The 17223-nt window shown below is 40.3% G+C and overlaps 1 protein-coding gene across 16 annotated transcripts in view; it reads right to left on the bottom strand.

Annotated features, from left to right (window-relative positions):
* Nucleotides 1–17223, bottom strand: part of NTRK2 (neurotrophic receptor tyrosine kinase 2) — a 203686-nt gene that overhangs the window by 125839 nt on the left and 60624 nt on the right. The window contains exon 12 of one of the 16 annotated variants that reach the window (XM_064643037.1): nt 7309–9359. The exons of the other annotated variants lie outside the window; for them this stretch is intronic. Within the exon in view, the coding sequence (XP_064499107.1) occupies nt 9328–9359 (32 nt within the window). The 3' untranslated portion in view covers nt 7309–9327. Of the gene's footprint in view, nt 1–7308; nt 9360–17223 lie in introns of those variants that run through there. 16 annotated transcript variants of the gene reach the window in all.

The raw sequence follows: 17223 nt of genomic DNA, 5'->3' as shown, positions 1-17223 counted from the left end.
AAACCAACCATCCTGAATCATTAATGAGCTCCCACAGCATGCTCTTAATTCCAGTTTTTTACATATCCAAGTGGGTTTTTCTTCAGGCTTCCTCAAAAACAGCACATTTACAATCCATACATGAAAATAAACTACACATTCATTCAAGACAATGTCAAGTATTTCTAGGCAACAAACCAGAAAAAGAATATTCCAAATCAGAAGATCATTATTAAATACCTCATTCCTATTTACAAACATTCACTATGATTGCATGGTTGTGTTCAGCCCCATGGCTCTTATATAAACTTTATACAACATCAAGAAAAAGACAGTGGAACACAACCCTATAAAAAAAGTTTACCATCCTTAACTACTATAGCCACCTAACATCAGAAAGGACCTGTAATGATGGCAAAACAATAAGCTGCATATAATCCTATGCATAAACCTGTAATTTCCAGGCCAAGGGCAAAAATCTCCTCTTCCATTCTCATGCTACTATCTGTGGAGTCTATCACAATGCTGATTCTGCACTGACTGGTAGCTCCTATTTCCATCAGTGGTGTTTGTGGTGCTGAAAAAGCAATAGTACAGGCTGGGGCAAAAAGGTTTGCTCTCACTGATGGCTGAACCCTATAGCACCCAATACAACAACAGCACTAGCCGTTCTTCTAATTTTACACAGCTGATCCACAGTTTTAATCATCTGTTTCTGCATGCACAATGATTTGCACATGGTGGGTGGGAGAGGCCTCATTTCTTTTGCATTCATTATTTTAACTGTATATATATTATACACACTGAAATTCACTGTATTCATTGAAATATTCAGAGAAAGTCTGACTACTGCTTGCATTTGTTACTGTATTCTTTGATGTGTTCACATCCAATCTTGTGACCACATGTGAATAGCACAGACAGCACCTCTGTCAACAGAAGTGTCCTGGCTAGAGGCCAGGCTAAATGCCACTGTACAGAGCTTTGCAGAATAAACTTTCTCTTCCTACCTCTTTGATTCTATAGTGGCTGTGGCACAAGAAGCACATTTTTGGCTCTGTCTGTCTGATTTTGGGTGCCATTAGTCTGGTCTTGGTGCATCCCAAGTGGTAGTTTAAATATTTTTTTTGTTTGTTTGGTTGGTTTTCTTAAAAAGATGCACTGGAATTCATGAATATGCAGGTTCAGTGAGGGACACCATAAGAAACAGGTGACAGCAGAACACTGTTAACAACTAAGCATCAAGACATCACTCACAAGAGAAGCACAGATTTCTTCCTCTGGTCCCATAATATTATTTTGAAACATACATACCTTCTAGTATCAAATTCCACACTAGCAAACCAGCCTAACAACCATACAGTTCCACTGACTATAAGAGCTTAATTTCATGTTGGCAGCAATTAGAGGCAAGAGAAAAGCCAGCTTCCCAAGCTTTCACTCTGCTGTTCTGAGCTCAGGGCAGCTCCCAGCCCCAGTTATGGTGATTAGACTAAGTCTGGCAACATTTGCAAAATACTTGTAAAGGTTGCATTCCCAATACTGGCCTCATCTAGAACAAACTCTTACATTGTTTTTCTGGGATACATCATCTGGCCTATCTCTCACTTAGAGATCATCAGAGCTGATACTCTCCACAGCTCTCAGTCCTCTCCCCTCAAGGCTTTTTCTCTTGCTTTCATTCCTTTCTTCAACCACTTTCTCACTGATTTTTTTGCTTCACTCTAGGATATCACAGATCATGCTTTCAAAGTCAGGTTGGGACCTTCCCCAGATAGACAAGAAATCACACTACCCCTGTTTCTGTCATTCTTCCAACTGCCAGATTTTAGTCCCACCTTCCTCATCACAACTAACTATGCATCTTCTATCCCAGCAACTCCTATACAACTTCGGGTTCTCATGTTAATACCTTCCCGCTCTTCTCTTCCTACTCAGAATACAAACAATCCTTCCAGTACAAAACTGGGAAAAGGTGTGATTTTTTAGCCTTCTTTGGCTTGCTTTCTCTTAGTTTCACAACAACCGTTTCCTTTTTCCCCATCACAATTTAAGAAATTCCCCACCTGCTTACCTTTTCTGGTCTTCTCACTTGGAGCTGAAGCTGTCCTCTTCTCGTTTTCCTTACCTCTTTTTTCACTTCTCTGTCACTCTCTCCATCATTTCTCAGTTAACCCAACTTCTCTAACAACCAGCTTGTCTTTTTTCTTTTTTTTTTTTTTTTTGAAAAAGTAATCTCATCTGTCTCTCAAACTATTACTATGTTTCTCACTGTGCTCACTGAATGAGTTGCAGGAGGTTCACCTGCTCTTGTTCTTGGACTACTAGTCTTCTGACTACAGTATGTACCCAAAATCTTACTCAGTGTAGTCCCAACCCACGGCAGTTATTTTCTATTAGTTTTATATAACCTATCATTCACTACCTGTGCTTAGTTTTGCATGACTCATGGTTCAGAGCTATTTGTACAATCCAAACTGCCACACACTACATTTCCTTACAAAACAATCCTTGAATTCCTTACAATCAGTTTCAAAACAAAGGAGAAAATGTAATTTTCTTCACAAAGTAGCAGTCAAGGTGATGCTAACACACGGAATCTCCAAGCAAGTGTTGTACTGTTGAAGACAGATGAAACTCTACACAAAGAACTAGAAACCACTGTATTACAGGAAAGGAAAACTGAATCTGTTGACTCTGGCTGCAGGAATCATGCAAAATCACGTAAAATTTGCTTTTCATGTTTTTCCATCCTAGATCTATCATCTTTTAGACCTATTTTGTATTATTAGTAAACCCCTTTAGTGAAATTAAACAAGAGAAATGTGCCAAAACTACAATCACATTTCAAAAGGTGAATCATAAGCAATGAAGCCATGCAATATTTAAAAAATTGATGAATTTGGTTAAGTGACTAAACTATGACTATATTGGACAAATAAAACCATTCAAACACCATAAAAGTTATGCTAAAGAAAGCAGAAAACTATTTGGATTCACGTTTCAAAGATATTTATCTGACTATAGCTGAGAGGCTATACACAAAACTAAGAATGTGCAAGCATATGTGACCACAAACATGAATGTACGTGAACCCTTCGGTCTGTGTAAAAAGGATTAATCACGTCAGTCTATAACCTGTGTTTGTATCTACCACTAGACACACACAGTTTTCTCACTGGCACCAGCAAAATACATTTTGCTGTACCTTTTGTGCTTTACACACACACCAGCCAATGCAGCTGACTGCACCTGAAGTGCAGCTAAGAGCACCCTCTGATATTTCTTAAACTCCCTCCTCCATAACATAGAAGAAGCTAAGACATAGAAGAAGCTAAGACATAGAAGAACTGGTCCTGGTTCATACCTTGTCCAGAGTAGATTCAGAAGTGACCTTATTAGCTGGGTTTCTTTTCTGTTACCTTTTTTTTAAATCCTGCCATGTTGTCTGGAAGCAGTAATATAGCAAAACACTGATATTTCATCCCCTGGTTAAGGAGCTGTCTAAGATGCCTCACTCATCCAGAATCCAGTGTGTTACAGTGCCAAGGTTAATTGAGGAGCTAAAGGCCAAGATTAAGTTCCACCTATTCTCTGGGAAGATTTAGTTTCCCATGTTATTTTCCCAGATGCACACAGAAGCTGACACAGCCAACCGCAGTACCTCTGCCTGCTGCACTTCTCTCCCCAAAGAAATGCTAACACCCATCAATCTAAATGAGTCTGATTCCCATCTACATTCATCTACTGGCAGGATAGTATAAAGGGGCCATTGTGTAGAAAAAAAGTCTGGCTCACTGACCTTTTTGTTGTATTTTATGGAGGATGCCATCACCATACCAACATCTTTAGATACCAGTGATGCATTCTATCAGCCCAGTTCCTTCTCCCCTTTCAAAAATCCCTGCACTTAGCAAGGGTACTCCTTCAGTTTTAAACATCAAGACAACTCTTTGACTAAGTAACAGTAATAGACACTAAATTCTGAAGCTGACACTGTAGCTGAGGTTCTTTTTTTTTCCACCTCATATTGAAGCAAAACAAACTGGTAAGCAAGTTGTGGAACTGAACAAAAACATTTCAGTTAAAGCATTTCCATAATATTGCTCACAGGCTTGATTGCATTTTCAGGATTTTAACAGAGAAAGGTTATCACTAGCCAGCTGCAATGGAAGGAACTGGAAAAAGACAGAGTGCCTAACCAGCTAACTCTGAAGTATTTAATTAAAATTTGAGTAAACTTGAAACTTAGGACAGCTGGAAGAGGCAGTAGGAAACTCTCAGAAGCTCTATGCCTTGTACTAGAAGGTAAGTAATAAATGACAGGAATTTAGTGTGCACAGAGAATGAGAGCTCAGTGGTAGAGATCACTGTTCCAGTGTCAGCTGATGTACATAACAGCTCACATGAACATCCTTTTACTACAGGTAAAAGGAGAACTCAGGTCAGTGACAACGGTGCCTAGCTTTATACTTCAATCAATCAAAGCACCTGCTTGTAGAAGTACAGCTTCTACTTAGCAAAAATGTTGTCCTGATTGCTGGGAGCAAATTAAAGTTTGTGATAATTACCATCACTGCAGTACCTAAGCACTTAAACTCTAGGTGATGTCATTGTGATTAATAGCGAATGTCTACTGTAGCATGAACATTTTTAAAAGAACACAGATGGGTCACAGTCAATTGCACAGAGACTGCAAACACAAAGTATGAGTCTTCCTTTAGCACCATGAGGGCAAGACTGTCAGCCCAGAGCTGCCACAGGCAACACCCACAGGATGGCAGAAAAAGACAGTCTCATCCTTCTCCCTGGAATATCAACTTCTCCCTCTTCAAATTTGGCACACTCCAGCCGGAGCCATGTAACTGGATAGACACTTTCAGTCTGCAGGAACACATAGACTCTGACCTGAGAAACTGTCTGAACACATCAAAAGGAAAAGCTGGTGTTCAAATTATCCAAGTCTCTCTATGGCCTCAGGACACTACAGTCCAACAGCCTGAAAGCATAAAATCTCCTCAGTTTCTCCGCTGGTTTGCTATCATGCTTCTCTTGTGCATGCCATATGACCTGTAGAATATGCCATGTCCAAGACACAGGTATAGCCTGCTTTGCCAAGGAGTAAAAAGAATGTTTCCTCTGGTTCCTCTGCCTTCCTGCTAGATTGCTGGGGAATTGCACTTTAAACCACCTATAAGGCATTCCAAACTATTTCTTTTCTAAAATAAAGCCACGTGTACTTATTTTATACCCTTTTTTACCAAAACAACAGGGTGCTTAATAGACAGAAAAGAAAGCTTCTCTCCCTCATCAGCCTTCCTCTGTGCAGCACAGAATGCAAGAACAGCCATGCCAGTCCAACCAAATGAAACATCTATTGCCCTGCCTCTGACACAAGTCAAAAGCATTTGCCTGAGGGATCATGTTAGCACAGAGCAAGTGCATACCAGAACACCTTTGCCACACCACACCACAAAGATTTCATGTGCCTGAGGTGATGACTTTGTGCTTAATAGCTGTATCGTTCAAACTGAGAGCCGCTGGGCAGGGAACAGGCCCTGTGCCATCCACCTGACTCACAGCCTGCACTCCTAAGGCACCTGAGTTTTACTGTGCCACTGGCAGGTTGCATGATGACTTCTGATGGCAGCAGAATAGTCTGCATTAATGTTTGGAACATGCTGGGAGAGGCCATTGCAAGAGCAGCTGCAATGCAGAAGCTCCAGGAATAATGAAAAGCAGCTACAATACTTGCCTAGCTGGTAAGCTAGCACTCAAAAGCACAGAAAGAGAGAAATTTAGCAGGGGAGGTTCTGCTCTCTTAAGTGAATGAAGGCTGTGAGCACTTACAGGAGACCTCCAAGAGGATGGCCATGGGCAGAAATATTTAGCTTGTGGTAGACACAAACACATGATTTGACCTGTTTTAACTTGACTTTCAAGCAGCTAGAGCATGAGAGACATTCAACACATGCACAACTACATCTGAGCAGCTGAAGACCCAAGATATGGACTGCTTGTAGTACATAACCCCACTTGCCACAGGAGAAGGACACATAACAGCACAGCTTGTGTGAGAGAACACTACAACGGCCCTCAAAAAAAAAAAAAGGATATCAGCAGATTCTAGTTTAGACACTATTGTGCAAAAAGGCATGTTTCTACAAAGTATATTTCTTCTGCTGCCTGTTCCAGCAAGAGGGAACAAATAGAGCGATTAGGCCACAAACCTCTTTTGGAACACCTTCAGTAACAAGTAATTCATCTGTGGGCACCAGCTCCTGTGCCTGAGAGCTTCCACAAGAAACGAAGTGTTATGGTAACTCAATTCACTGATTTTTAAGGAATGTTTTTCTACCAGTCTGAATTACTCACAACATCTTCTAACCAGAACCAAAGTTAAAATCTGTCCTGCTTTAAAGACCATATAGGGTATGTCTCCATGTTGGGGCTGGCCCTGTCAACTGTGGAGGCAAATCCAGGAACACAGGCACTCCTCACAAGGGTTATGAATGAACTCCTCCAGCTGCAGTTGCTTCCACATATGCTCTGCTGAAGAGCTGTGGCAGGGACTAAATTGTGCCACAACTGTAAGCCATCCTCTTCTTACTTCACAAGAATGATGCATTTAAAATCCAAAATGGGTATGAGGGAAAAGATCTGAGTTCCCAGACATGCCAGCTCTCTATTTTCATACCATCAATATTTGGAGCAGGCAAGAAGCAAAAGGACTGTAGAGGGAGGAGGACCACAGTTGTGACTGGCTGGCCAAAGTACCAGGAAGAAGCGAAACTTTGTGACAAAGAGAATCAAGAGAATGGTTTGCACTGGAAAGGATCTTAAAGACCACCTAGTTTCAACCCCTTTGCAGGGCAGGGACACCTTCCACTAGGTTGCTCAAAGACCCATACAGACTGGCTTTGAATACTTCCAGGGATGGGGCACCCACAACTTCTCTGGACAACTGTTCCAGTGTTTCACCACTTTCACAGTAAAGAATTTCTTCCTAATATCTAACCTAAACATACCCTCTTTCAGTCAGACAAAATGCTTTGTCATCTAGCAGCAAAAGGTGAAGAACTTTTTATAAATACTTCTTGCCTGTTTACATTACTCCTCTTTGTGCTCCAGGGTACTCAGCTATGCCAGGCAGTTGAAGATACACTGGGATTAACCTTTAGCGCTAAGAATAAAACTGATCTAGGCTAAATAATAGTTACCAAATAGTTTGCCCATTTTACTTCATTATAAAGGATCCTATTACATTGCTCCCTCCCAAACCCCTTTTTCAAGAAGCTCCAAAAAATCAAACAGAACAAAGCAGAAAGATTCTCAACCCCTCCTTTATTTATTTTCTTTTTTTAAATTTTCAAAGACAGATCTCATTTTCCTTTGTGGTTTCTGGTTTCTCATTTCCATACTAGAAATGGCATCAATTCTTCCTGGTTTCTGCTAATGGCAAAGTGAACAGCAATAAATGGGACAAAACAGGGTAGAGGACAAAACAGAGAGAATGAAAGACTCTTGTTTAAAAAGGCAATTCTGATTTTTGTGTAGGATACAGAACAGGTGTCAGAAGAAAATGGACTTTGAGGGCAGCACAAAAAGCTCCTTCAAAACAGAGAAGACCATTCCTATTTCACTCATCATTCATTTATAGGGAAAAAAGTCATTATATGTAATACACTATTCTGATCCTTACACTGGATTATCGTCCCGCCTGAGGACTGAGTATAGCCCTAATGTTTTAAGTAAATAAATGTGAAAGGCTAAAACACTGGCCAGTGTGAGGCAGAGAGGCATATTCATATTGCACTAGAAAGGAAGCATTGGGGTGGTACAGTATCTCCAGGAAAAGGTTAATTGAGAACAGCTATGAGTCACTTCGAAAAGGTGTGTTCAGCTACCCACAAAAAAAAACTTTGGGGAATTCACTGACTGCAGTGAATTAACAGCTAATATACAAAGCTGATCCCAGGTTATAGATGTCCTGGGAGATACTAAACATGCATCAGGGAGTGCGTCTGAAAAAGAGAAATAAAAAGGGCCTATGAATTCAAATAATAAAATTTTATTTGAACTTTTGCCCAGAATTTAAATAAAACCTGAAGTGTTCCCTTTACTAGACATTCAAGCAGCTTGGCTATCTTTTGTCTTAATTTTCCTTAATTCCTCTGAACTTTCGTACTTCCTCATTTTTTCCTAAGCTGCAACAGCATTGCTACAAGAATGGCTTTACAGCACTTCTTGTTCATTCTGAAAGAAAAGATACTGTGAACCTAGCAAAAAAAAAATTTATCATTGATGCTTTCTCCAAATATTCAGACCCAAAGGGTGTAATGTCATGAGACTGTAAAAACAAAACAAAGGAATTTTCAGATGCATTAAAGGAAGTTATTGATAAAAGGCTACTCTTCTGTGTTTTCACAAAATCAAGCAAGAAAGAACAAGTAGTTTGTCTGACTTTTGGAAAATTCAAATAAGCATCAGAAAACTTTGAAAACCATATTCAATCTCTGAGCAGTTTTTGTTTGTGGGGCTTTTTTAGATGCACACATTTGCCTGGAACATATTTTAACAAGTCTTCAATTTTTTTTGTGATTCCATACATACTACTTAAAAAGACATGGCTCCACTGCAGGAAGCAGAATAGCAACAGCTGAGGAGCTAGACTATAGTGTTCTGTGCCAGCCAGGCTCTGAGGCCATGGTGAATCTTCCCCTGTTGTGTGAAGTTCCATACTGAACGCTTTTACAGGAATAAGGCAAAAAAAGAACACTTCGAGTGTACTAATATCTTGGCATCTGTTAACACAATTGATAAGTAGCTAACATGGTCAGGCATTTAAAATGAGAACTTTACGATGCAGTGTAACTGTATTATCTACTATTGCAAGCAAAGGGTTTGTCCCAAGCTCAGAGAAAAAAAAAAGGAGGAAAACGAAGGAAAAAGGTTCAAACTTCAGAGCCATTTATAGAAATCAATGCAAGTCAATAAGAAGAGGAATCCTACAGCAGTCTTCGAAAGCTGAGGAACACAAATGGAATGAAACTCTCACAGACTCTGAGAGTTATCATAAGAGAAGTGGAGCAAAGCCCTAAGCAACATATACTTGTAATTCCCAGTAGTGTTATCCAACTGAGACTCACATACCTGAGCCAAATAATTTCCCTGTAAAAGAAGTCACTGTTCTGTAAATAGTATGCAGCATACTTTTCAATATTTCCTTGTCTTCGCAATTAAGCCAGTATCCGAAGACAATACAGAAGAGCTCTGAAAGTGTCTTTTGTCCACATGCCAACTTCACGTACCCATTTTTGTGTTCCTCTGCAGTGTGAGTCAACATGTTCAGTGACAGGACAAGCAGTAATGGGTACAGACTGAAATAGAGGAAATTTCATTAAACGTAAGGGGGGAAAAAAATGTACTCAAGGTGATTGAACACTGGCACACATTGCCTAGAGAGATTTTGGAGCCTCCACCCTCGGAGATATTCAATTCTAGCTGGCCACAGCAGCTTACCCTGCTTTGAACAGTGTTGGACTAGGCACTCTCAGAGTGCCCACCAGCCTCTATTGGGTTCTGTAGCAAGTCAGTACAAGCCTCCAGGAGAAGCCTCTGCTGTCAGTCATTTCCCTATAAGCCTTTCTCCTAGCTAGAGATTACACAAGGGACCTCATCTCTACCAGGAATACCTTCAATCTACTATCCATGTCACCACCTATATTGTTTAAGAACTGTTTGTTTTTTAGCATCCAGTTTTCTAGCATGCCCACCCTCAACATTTCCTCAAATGGTGATCAAAACCAAGCACATATGTACTTCATAGTAAATGATACTTAAATCATTGGAGAACTGGGGCCACTCAAAAATAGGTACGTAGGTAGGTAGATAGACAGATAGAGGCTGGCTATAACTATTCTTTAACATAGGCTAGCTTTGCTATTCTTTGGTCCTTTTCATTCTTTCTATTCGGTCCCCACATCTGATTACTTCTTCACTATGATTACAGGTAAGCGTATCATTATGATGATCTACCTTCTCCCCTACCTCTCATTTCTCTCATTCTCCTATTTCCTCCTACATCCAATCTCATTTTTCTCTAAAATTCTCTATGGACTAAGCCACAATTTGCCCTCACAAAGTAATGCATTCCCAAAACAGTGTGACCTGCATTATGGGCAAAAGTTCATATAAAAACAGGTGAGTGTTCACCCTTTGCACATAAAAAACTAAGGGAGAAACTCTGGGCTCTGTAAAATAAAGAGTTAATTCCAGAGTGGCACTTCCAATGCAGAGCCAATCAAAAACTTAATAACACCTCTGCGAAATTCCATATTTAATAGGCCGGAAGAGAAGCTGTTGGGGTAGTTGGAATTAGAGATCACGAGGAGAGAGGGTGGCCTAGAGGCCCCAAGCCCGAGGGTAGCGAGAGGTAGTGGGATCGATGCCCACATTCTCCGCCAAAAATGTGGTGGTTTTAGCCCCCAAAAAAGCCAATTTTCAAGCGCCCACAATTTGCTCCAATGTGAGAGAAGTTTTCAGACAGGCACAACTCAGCATAGGGGAATTATATTAAAATTTATTACTAACACAAGAAATACTATAGAACAATATATCTATACAACAATCCTATCTCTCCTATGGTAAAACAATATATTTACATAGACCATCCTCCTTTCCCCCTATGAAGTCCAGAAGGAAAGAAGAAGTCTTTTTCACTTTAAGGGCAGCACAGTCTCTCCTTTTTAAGGTAGCAGTTCCGATTTGTCGCAGCTGGAAAATCTCTCTTTCTCTTCATTAGAATGTGGGGGGTCGCTCACCCCTACTTGGCCCCTCAATTCCAAATCGAGGGTCTCACCCATGGACTGCGAGCAACAACAAAACTCACCTCACCAATGGTCATACCATGGAGGGTAGGAAGTTAAAGCTTAAAGTCTTTGTTCTCTGTTCCATGGAAGTCCCTGTCCCTGGGCATCAAGCTCCCCGGGGGTTTTTGGTTCAGTTCTTACCCTGCAAATGTTCCAGCAGACTTTTTCTGCTCTGTCTTGGTTGCAGGCATCAGCTTGGCTGCAACGTGGGGGGGGGGGGCTATCCCCTGTCTCCTTCGTTTCAGCTGCCCTGGTCCAAACCTCACACAGTGCATCTCTGGTCTCCCTCTGCCCGTCTCTCTCTTACTGCTTTGGTCTGTGTAATTGCTGCTGCTGCTGCTGCGGGTCCGCAGAGGCTCGCTCCATTGCAAGTTCTCTTCCAGCTGGACAGCCCCTTGTCTCTCCAGCCGGCTCCAGATGGCCGCTGGCACTGTCTGGGCCACTCCAGGCCTGCTCTGCTCCCTGCCGTGTTTTGCTGCTGCTGCTGGCACTGCAGGTCCCCTCCCTGGGCCGCAGGGCCCAGCCAGCCTCACCACCCCACCCCCTCAGGGAGGGAAGGCAGCAAGGCCATCTGGGAAACTCCTGGTGAGTTTCTCTCTCGCTCTCTGGCTGCTGCATATTCTGGCCAGGGGCCCAGCTCAACCCCAGCCGCTCCAATGCCACACCAGGCCACCCCTTAGGCCTGGTCAAGGGGAAGAGGGGCCTGGCGCCCCATGGGGGGGCCCACTGGCCCCTCTGCTGTCTCCTGCTTCTAATTTCCAACTAGGCCAACAAGCCTTCTCTTCCAGCCTATGAAATATGGTAATTTCACAGGGGTGTACTGCAGCTTTCTATTGGCTCTGCATCGGAAACTCACTTGGGATTAACCATTTCCAGCCCCAGAGGGAGGCTGGACGAGTCAAACTACGACACTTCATAAATCCTTTTTCATAGATGAGGCATGTCATCCATTGCTTGTTCCTATTACAGAAACAGAGCTACATTCCTCTCTTGTATCTTGCCCTTCAGTTTGGACTCAGGAAAAACAGTAGCAGACCAAAACAGACATCTCATCTAAGACCTAGAGACCAAATTTTATACAAATTATAACAATGGAACTCTAAAAATGCCCAATAGTATGTTCTGATAGGGTGACATGGACCCAGTACAATGCTTTAAGAAACAATGCTCTTTTATTTACTGGAACACAAGAGAATGGTGGCTTAAATATCTTAAGGTCTTTGTAAAATCCTTTACGCAAAATTACTTTCATGGATCAGTTAATACAAACTTTCATTCTTTAAAAGTACTTAATAAAAATTTGCTTCTTCAAAGTAAGGAACTTAAAAGTATTAACAACTCCATCTTCCAAATGTTCACGTAGTAAAGTAATATTACTGCCCCCATTAAAAAAATGGTGCACCTAAGACAGACAATTTGTATGATCTGCCCATGACTGCAGGGATTAGAATGACAGTGTCAAATAATAAAAACAGCTCCTTGTGTGTGGTTCAGATGAGCAATATCATCATTGCCTTTACATTGTCTACTCAATAAAAATACTGTAGATTTGAGCACATTCATGTTTCTCTACATCTGATTTTATGACACTGACTCATATGAATTGATCTCTCTTTTATATTCTGCTCATTGACTAAATAATGGAATGTTCTAAAGACACTGACGGACTGACACCCACAGAATTGGCATTTAGGTAGGCACAACACAGCACAAAAGCACTTCTATAGGTATAAACGAAAACTCAAAAAGTTCAGTATTTCAGTGACTTGAGGAAAGTCAAACAGTGTGTTCCCAAGCTACAAACTGATCTTCTGAATTATTTGTCAAACAAGGCAAAATTGTCCAGGAAGCCATTACTGCTAGAAGCTTATTGCAGACCAATTTGAACATTAGATCACAGCTGTCAAACTGCAGGTTTTGCAGAAGATAAAAGCTTCTATTTTGTAATCGGTATAGAATTAAAAGGAGAAAAAGTGTTAGCATATTAACGGCATTTCACCCTTCTCCTACTCTATAAGCAAGCCAATTGCTTAAGCCAGACATGTGATGCATGAGTTAATAATAAACAGAACAGCTCTCCCTTTTCCCATATCAGTACTTCAAACCACTCAGAGTCATCTAAACTCTCCTAAATCTGAATTTTTCAACCACCAATGTGAATGAAGCAGGGTTTTTTTTAAGTAGCTTGGAATCAGTCCCTCGCCAACAAGAAGTCAAACAAAATGTATTAAAGCAGAAAAACAATGACCATTTGCTATATGCTTACAGACAAGCAAGACGGGAAAAATGTTTCTTGATGGCCCTAAAAATACAGCCAAAAGAATATGCAAAAGCCTGAATAAATGGTTACGTGTCTGACATAATGGTAAAGCACTCCACTTTCACCTAGACAGCACTGTATTTGAAGTCATGTAAATATGGGTAAATGAGGGTTAAAGTCTTTTGGTCATTATGTCACATCATTGTGTCAGAATGACAATACTGCTTTGTAAGGAGGCTCTTATCTTGCTTTTTTACAGTGTTTCTTAGCCAAACTAAAATACCGTAAGACAGCTGAGAAATATGCAGCAAATGAGATGAGTTCCAAGCTGCCTTCCTGTGTGTTTCTTTTGGGCCAAAAGTCAAAATGTAACAAGAGTTTACAAGCAAATAGAATATAGTGAATGACACACAAAGAAGAAAAAACATTCCTGGACTATCAGTGTGCTTCTGTTGGAATAACCAGTGCCTTTATCTAAAAGTTTTCAAGGACATTCAGGGTTCAGTGCAGAAGTTACAGAAATCACCTGAGAGAAAAAGCTATCAAGAAGTAGGAGAAAATACAGTTTCGACCTTGGCAGGCTAAACACATGGGTGTGTTCCTAACTTTTAATCAGCTTGATAAAAGAGAACAGCATCCTCCTTGAGAGGCCAAATTTTAAATTTACACTCAAAAAAAGACAAGAAGCAGCTAGCAAGGACTTGAAGGAAATGTAGTATTTTGGGGTGTCCTAAAAGGGACAGTTTTCTTTCTTAGATCAACCTGTACAATCTCATAACTTAATGACAGAAAGGTAAATATCTGTACCCTGAATTGCACAGACTTGCAAGATTTTGAAAGGGGTGAAGCATTCATAGTCAGGACTTACATTTAGACATGGTAGGTAGTTCAGAGAATGCTCGAGGAAGGAGAAGCACCTTTCAAAGCATTACACCCAAGCCGACAGACAGGATAACTGGCACTGCCTAAGTATAATGCGAATTTCAGACTATTTGTTCTCTCACCTTTGCACTTTGCACTACAGCACACAGCTCAAAGCACTGACAGAAACTTCCTACAAACACAGAAATGAAAACTTCTCTTACCCCACATGGATTAAGTACACAGATTTTCCTCTACTTCTGCCAAATGCTATTTGTTAACTTCTTAAAAGACAAAAGGTGCTGCTTCGGATAAGAGTGGCTTCCCTTCCCTTTCTGATTTTGGTAAAACCTACACAAACTCTATTTATCTCTACAGTAAGGCTGCTGTGATAATACTGTTGTCTGTAACAACCCATTTCCAACTTCCCTAGCAAGCAAGGAGCAGCAACAATACTGCCCTGTCACTGGAATAGAGACATATTGTGCTAAAATTTACTACAGTTCAAATAAACAAAAATATTTCCATCCTTTTAACTGAATGATGGTGTTCTGAAGTTTATCCATTAATTTACTTTCCATCGATTTCCTCTATACTTCCATTCATGCTCAGTGGCTTTATTAACATTTGCAAACTGTCTATTGGGCTGGTTATGCTGCAACCATTTGATTACTTATATTGAGTTTTCAACATGGAAAGTAGAATAAAACAGGACTAGAATTCTCTTCTCAGGGAGTTCACAAACACTCCCTTGCCCTCTCTACTTCAGCTCCCTTGTTATTTTTCAGTTTCATAAGCTGGTTAGATGGAGTCAGAAATACACACAAAACTGTAAGAGTTGTCTTGGCAGCTTTCATTGAATTCCCACCATGAGCACTTTCACATCCCCCAGCAAGCAAGCCAAAGTGTTTTGTAAGAGCAACTCACAAGTCTTAACAAATGCATTTAAGAAATTAACTGAAGCTTTCACCATTTATGCTGCATCTTGCAAGGGTCTAAAAACCTCATCTCCAGATTCAAGGAACAAAAAGCAGCTTTTCATACAAAGCTGTTGGCAAACAGACTCTGTATAAGAAAGTGTTTAAAATGTACACAAGCAGCGAAATAGAACTATGTTTCACTAGTTACTCTGACCAATTCTGCAACAGAAGTTGGGAAGTCTAGCACAATATGAGAGCTTTTTCTACTCCTATCTTCTCTAGCTCTAAAAGACAGACTAAAAAGAAGCAAGGCAAGAATTAAAACAATTGCTTGCTTCAAACAGGACAATCCAACTTCAATCAGAATACAGAACATCACAAACAAAATGTTTACATTTTGTTACTGGTGGTGAATGAATGCTTTGCTTGCCCTCCTTACCTGTAAAAATACTCTATGACTACAATTTGGAAAGATAACTGAGTGAAATTAACATATACCAACTTATTCTCTTACCTTAGATATACCAAATGAATAGACAAAAGTAAAAAAAAAATTAATTTTTATACAACTCTTCGAGAGATCTTAATAAAAGATTGATCAGTACTGCCAAAGAACTAGAAGCTCCCAGAGGACCTGATACTCCCTAACACATAAAGTGGACACTTTTCTGCTCTGTCCGGTAAGGAAAAGAAGACAACAGGGAATGTGTGCTCTGTGGCAGGCTGAGCAGCTCCTCAGCATGACCAGTGCTTCTAGGTATGGGCAGCTCTGAGGCAGCATAGCTCAGACACAACTGCCCGCTCCACATCTCCTTCTGGGGACTCTTATCACTGTCAGTCCCACATTCCAACCACGCTCGAGCTCTTTAAGTGCAGAAGAACTCAGCAAGGACACAGTCTAAGAAGTGGGCAGATGATGCCCATGTAAAAGATGGGACCAACTGGCATTTAAAAACATGAGGTGTAAAACAATGTTTACAGAAGCTACAGACGCCTGCTGAGAACCTCAATGAGATGAAAATTTCATCCCTCACATTTCCTATGGCACAGACAGTGCTGATTGGGTATATACACATTTCTTTTTCTGATTTTCAGTGGTACATTTTTTCCATATACATGGCTGCATGTAAAATACCATTTGGTGCCAGTCTGACTGCTCCAGTTACTGAGTAACTAATTGGGGTTTTTCTCCAAACGGCTTGCTAAAGAAGGGTGGGAAGACACTTAATGACAAGGCATCCGAAGTGACCATGTTGTGTTCTCAGAAGGTAACAGAAAAATGAAGCACAGCCTTTCATGCATTTCTGCTTGATATAACTCAGGAAGTTACTTCTTATGAATACAAAATAGTTATTAATTTTGGAGAGAACTTTTAATCTTGTTTTATAAATATTTTCCATGGCAATCTGGATATTTCACTCCTTCCCATCTCCCTGTTAAGACTGTTTATTAAACTACCACTACAGCACATTGTCTTTATGCAGTTTGGATTAATTTTGCTGTCACTAAATTCAATTGCAAATGATTCAAGGAGTTCTCAGGTAGCTGGCTTGATCCTTTTATTCACAAATTCCAAGACACACATTTTAAATGTATTCTGCTGACCAATAATGATCAAAAAAACCCTTTCTTGTCACCTTTGCCTTATTTTTCTCATGTTCGAACACACCATGTTGTTTATATGAATTCTCAACATACGTTGCAGGTTTTTCAGAGCAGGTAATATTTTCTTATTAGTCTGGGTATTGTATATCTATAAAAATCTAATCTCAGGTCAATTCAATAATACTGATAATGATAAAGGGAGAGAGTTTCTGGGACTTTGGACTATGGATAAATCCACAGTGTGAAGCTGAGGTGTGAATGCACACTTTGGAGAAGTCTGAGGTCCATTTAAGGGACAAGTGAAAGTCACTCCCTTCTAATGAAACATTAGAGTTATTTGTAGCTCACAGTGACATTTCACCATTACCACACATACCATGACTGTAATTAATTTTTGAAGGGGTGTACCTGAACTGTAAACTCATTTTACTGATTTTCCTAACCATCACTGGTCAGATTTAAAAATAATATATATGAGGTTGCTGCCTTTTCATTATTTCATATAGTCATTTCCACAAAATATACCCTTATGAAAATATGATCTACATGGACCATTCTGCAACAAAGAACTACTCAGGTCAAATTTACTGATTAGGCAAGTGCATTATTTTTGTGAGAAGAGTTGTATCTTAAGATTTTAAAAAACTAATAGCATCCTGGAAGGTAATTTAACACTACCACACAAAACAGAACTTCGTGCATTCTCCCTCAGGGTAGAGTTTACTTC

This window comes from Pseudopipra pipra, chromosome Z, assembly GCF_036250125.1.
Source record: "Pseudopipra pipra isolate bDixPip1 chromosome Z, bDixPip1.hap1, whole genome shotgun sequence".
Classification (NCBI taxonomy): domain Eukaryota; kingdom Metazoa; phylum Chordata; class Aves; order Passeriformes; family Pipridae; genus Pseudopipra; species Pseudopipra pipra.
Note: the sequence above shows the minus strand (reverse complement) of the source record. Positions and strands in the feature narration are given on the sequence as shown.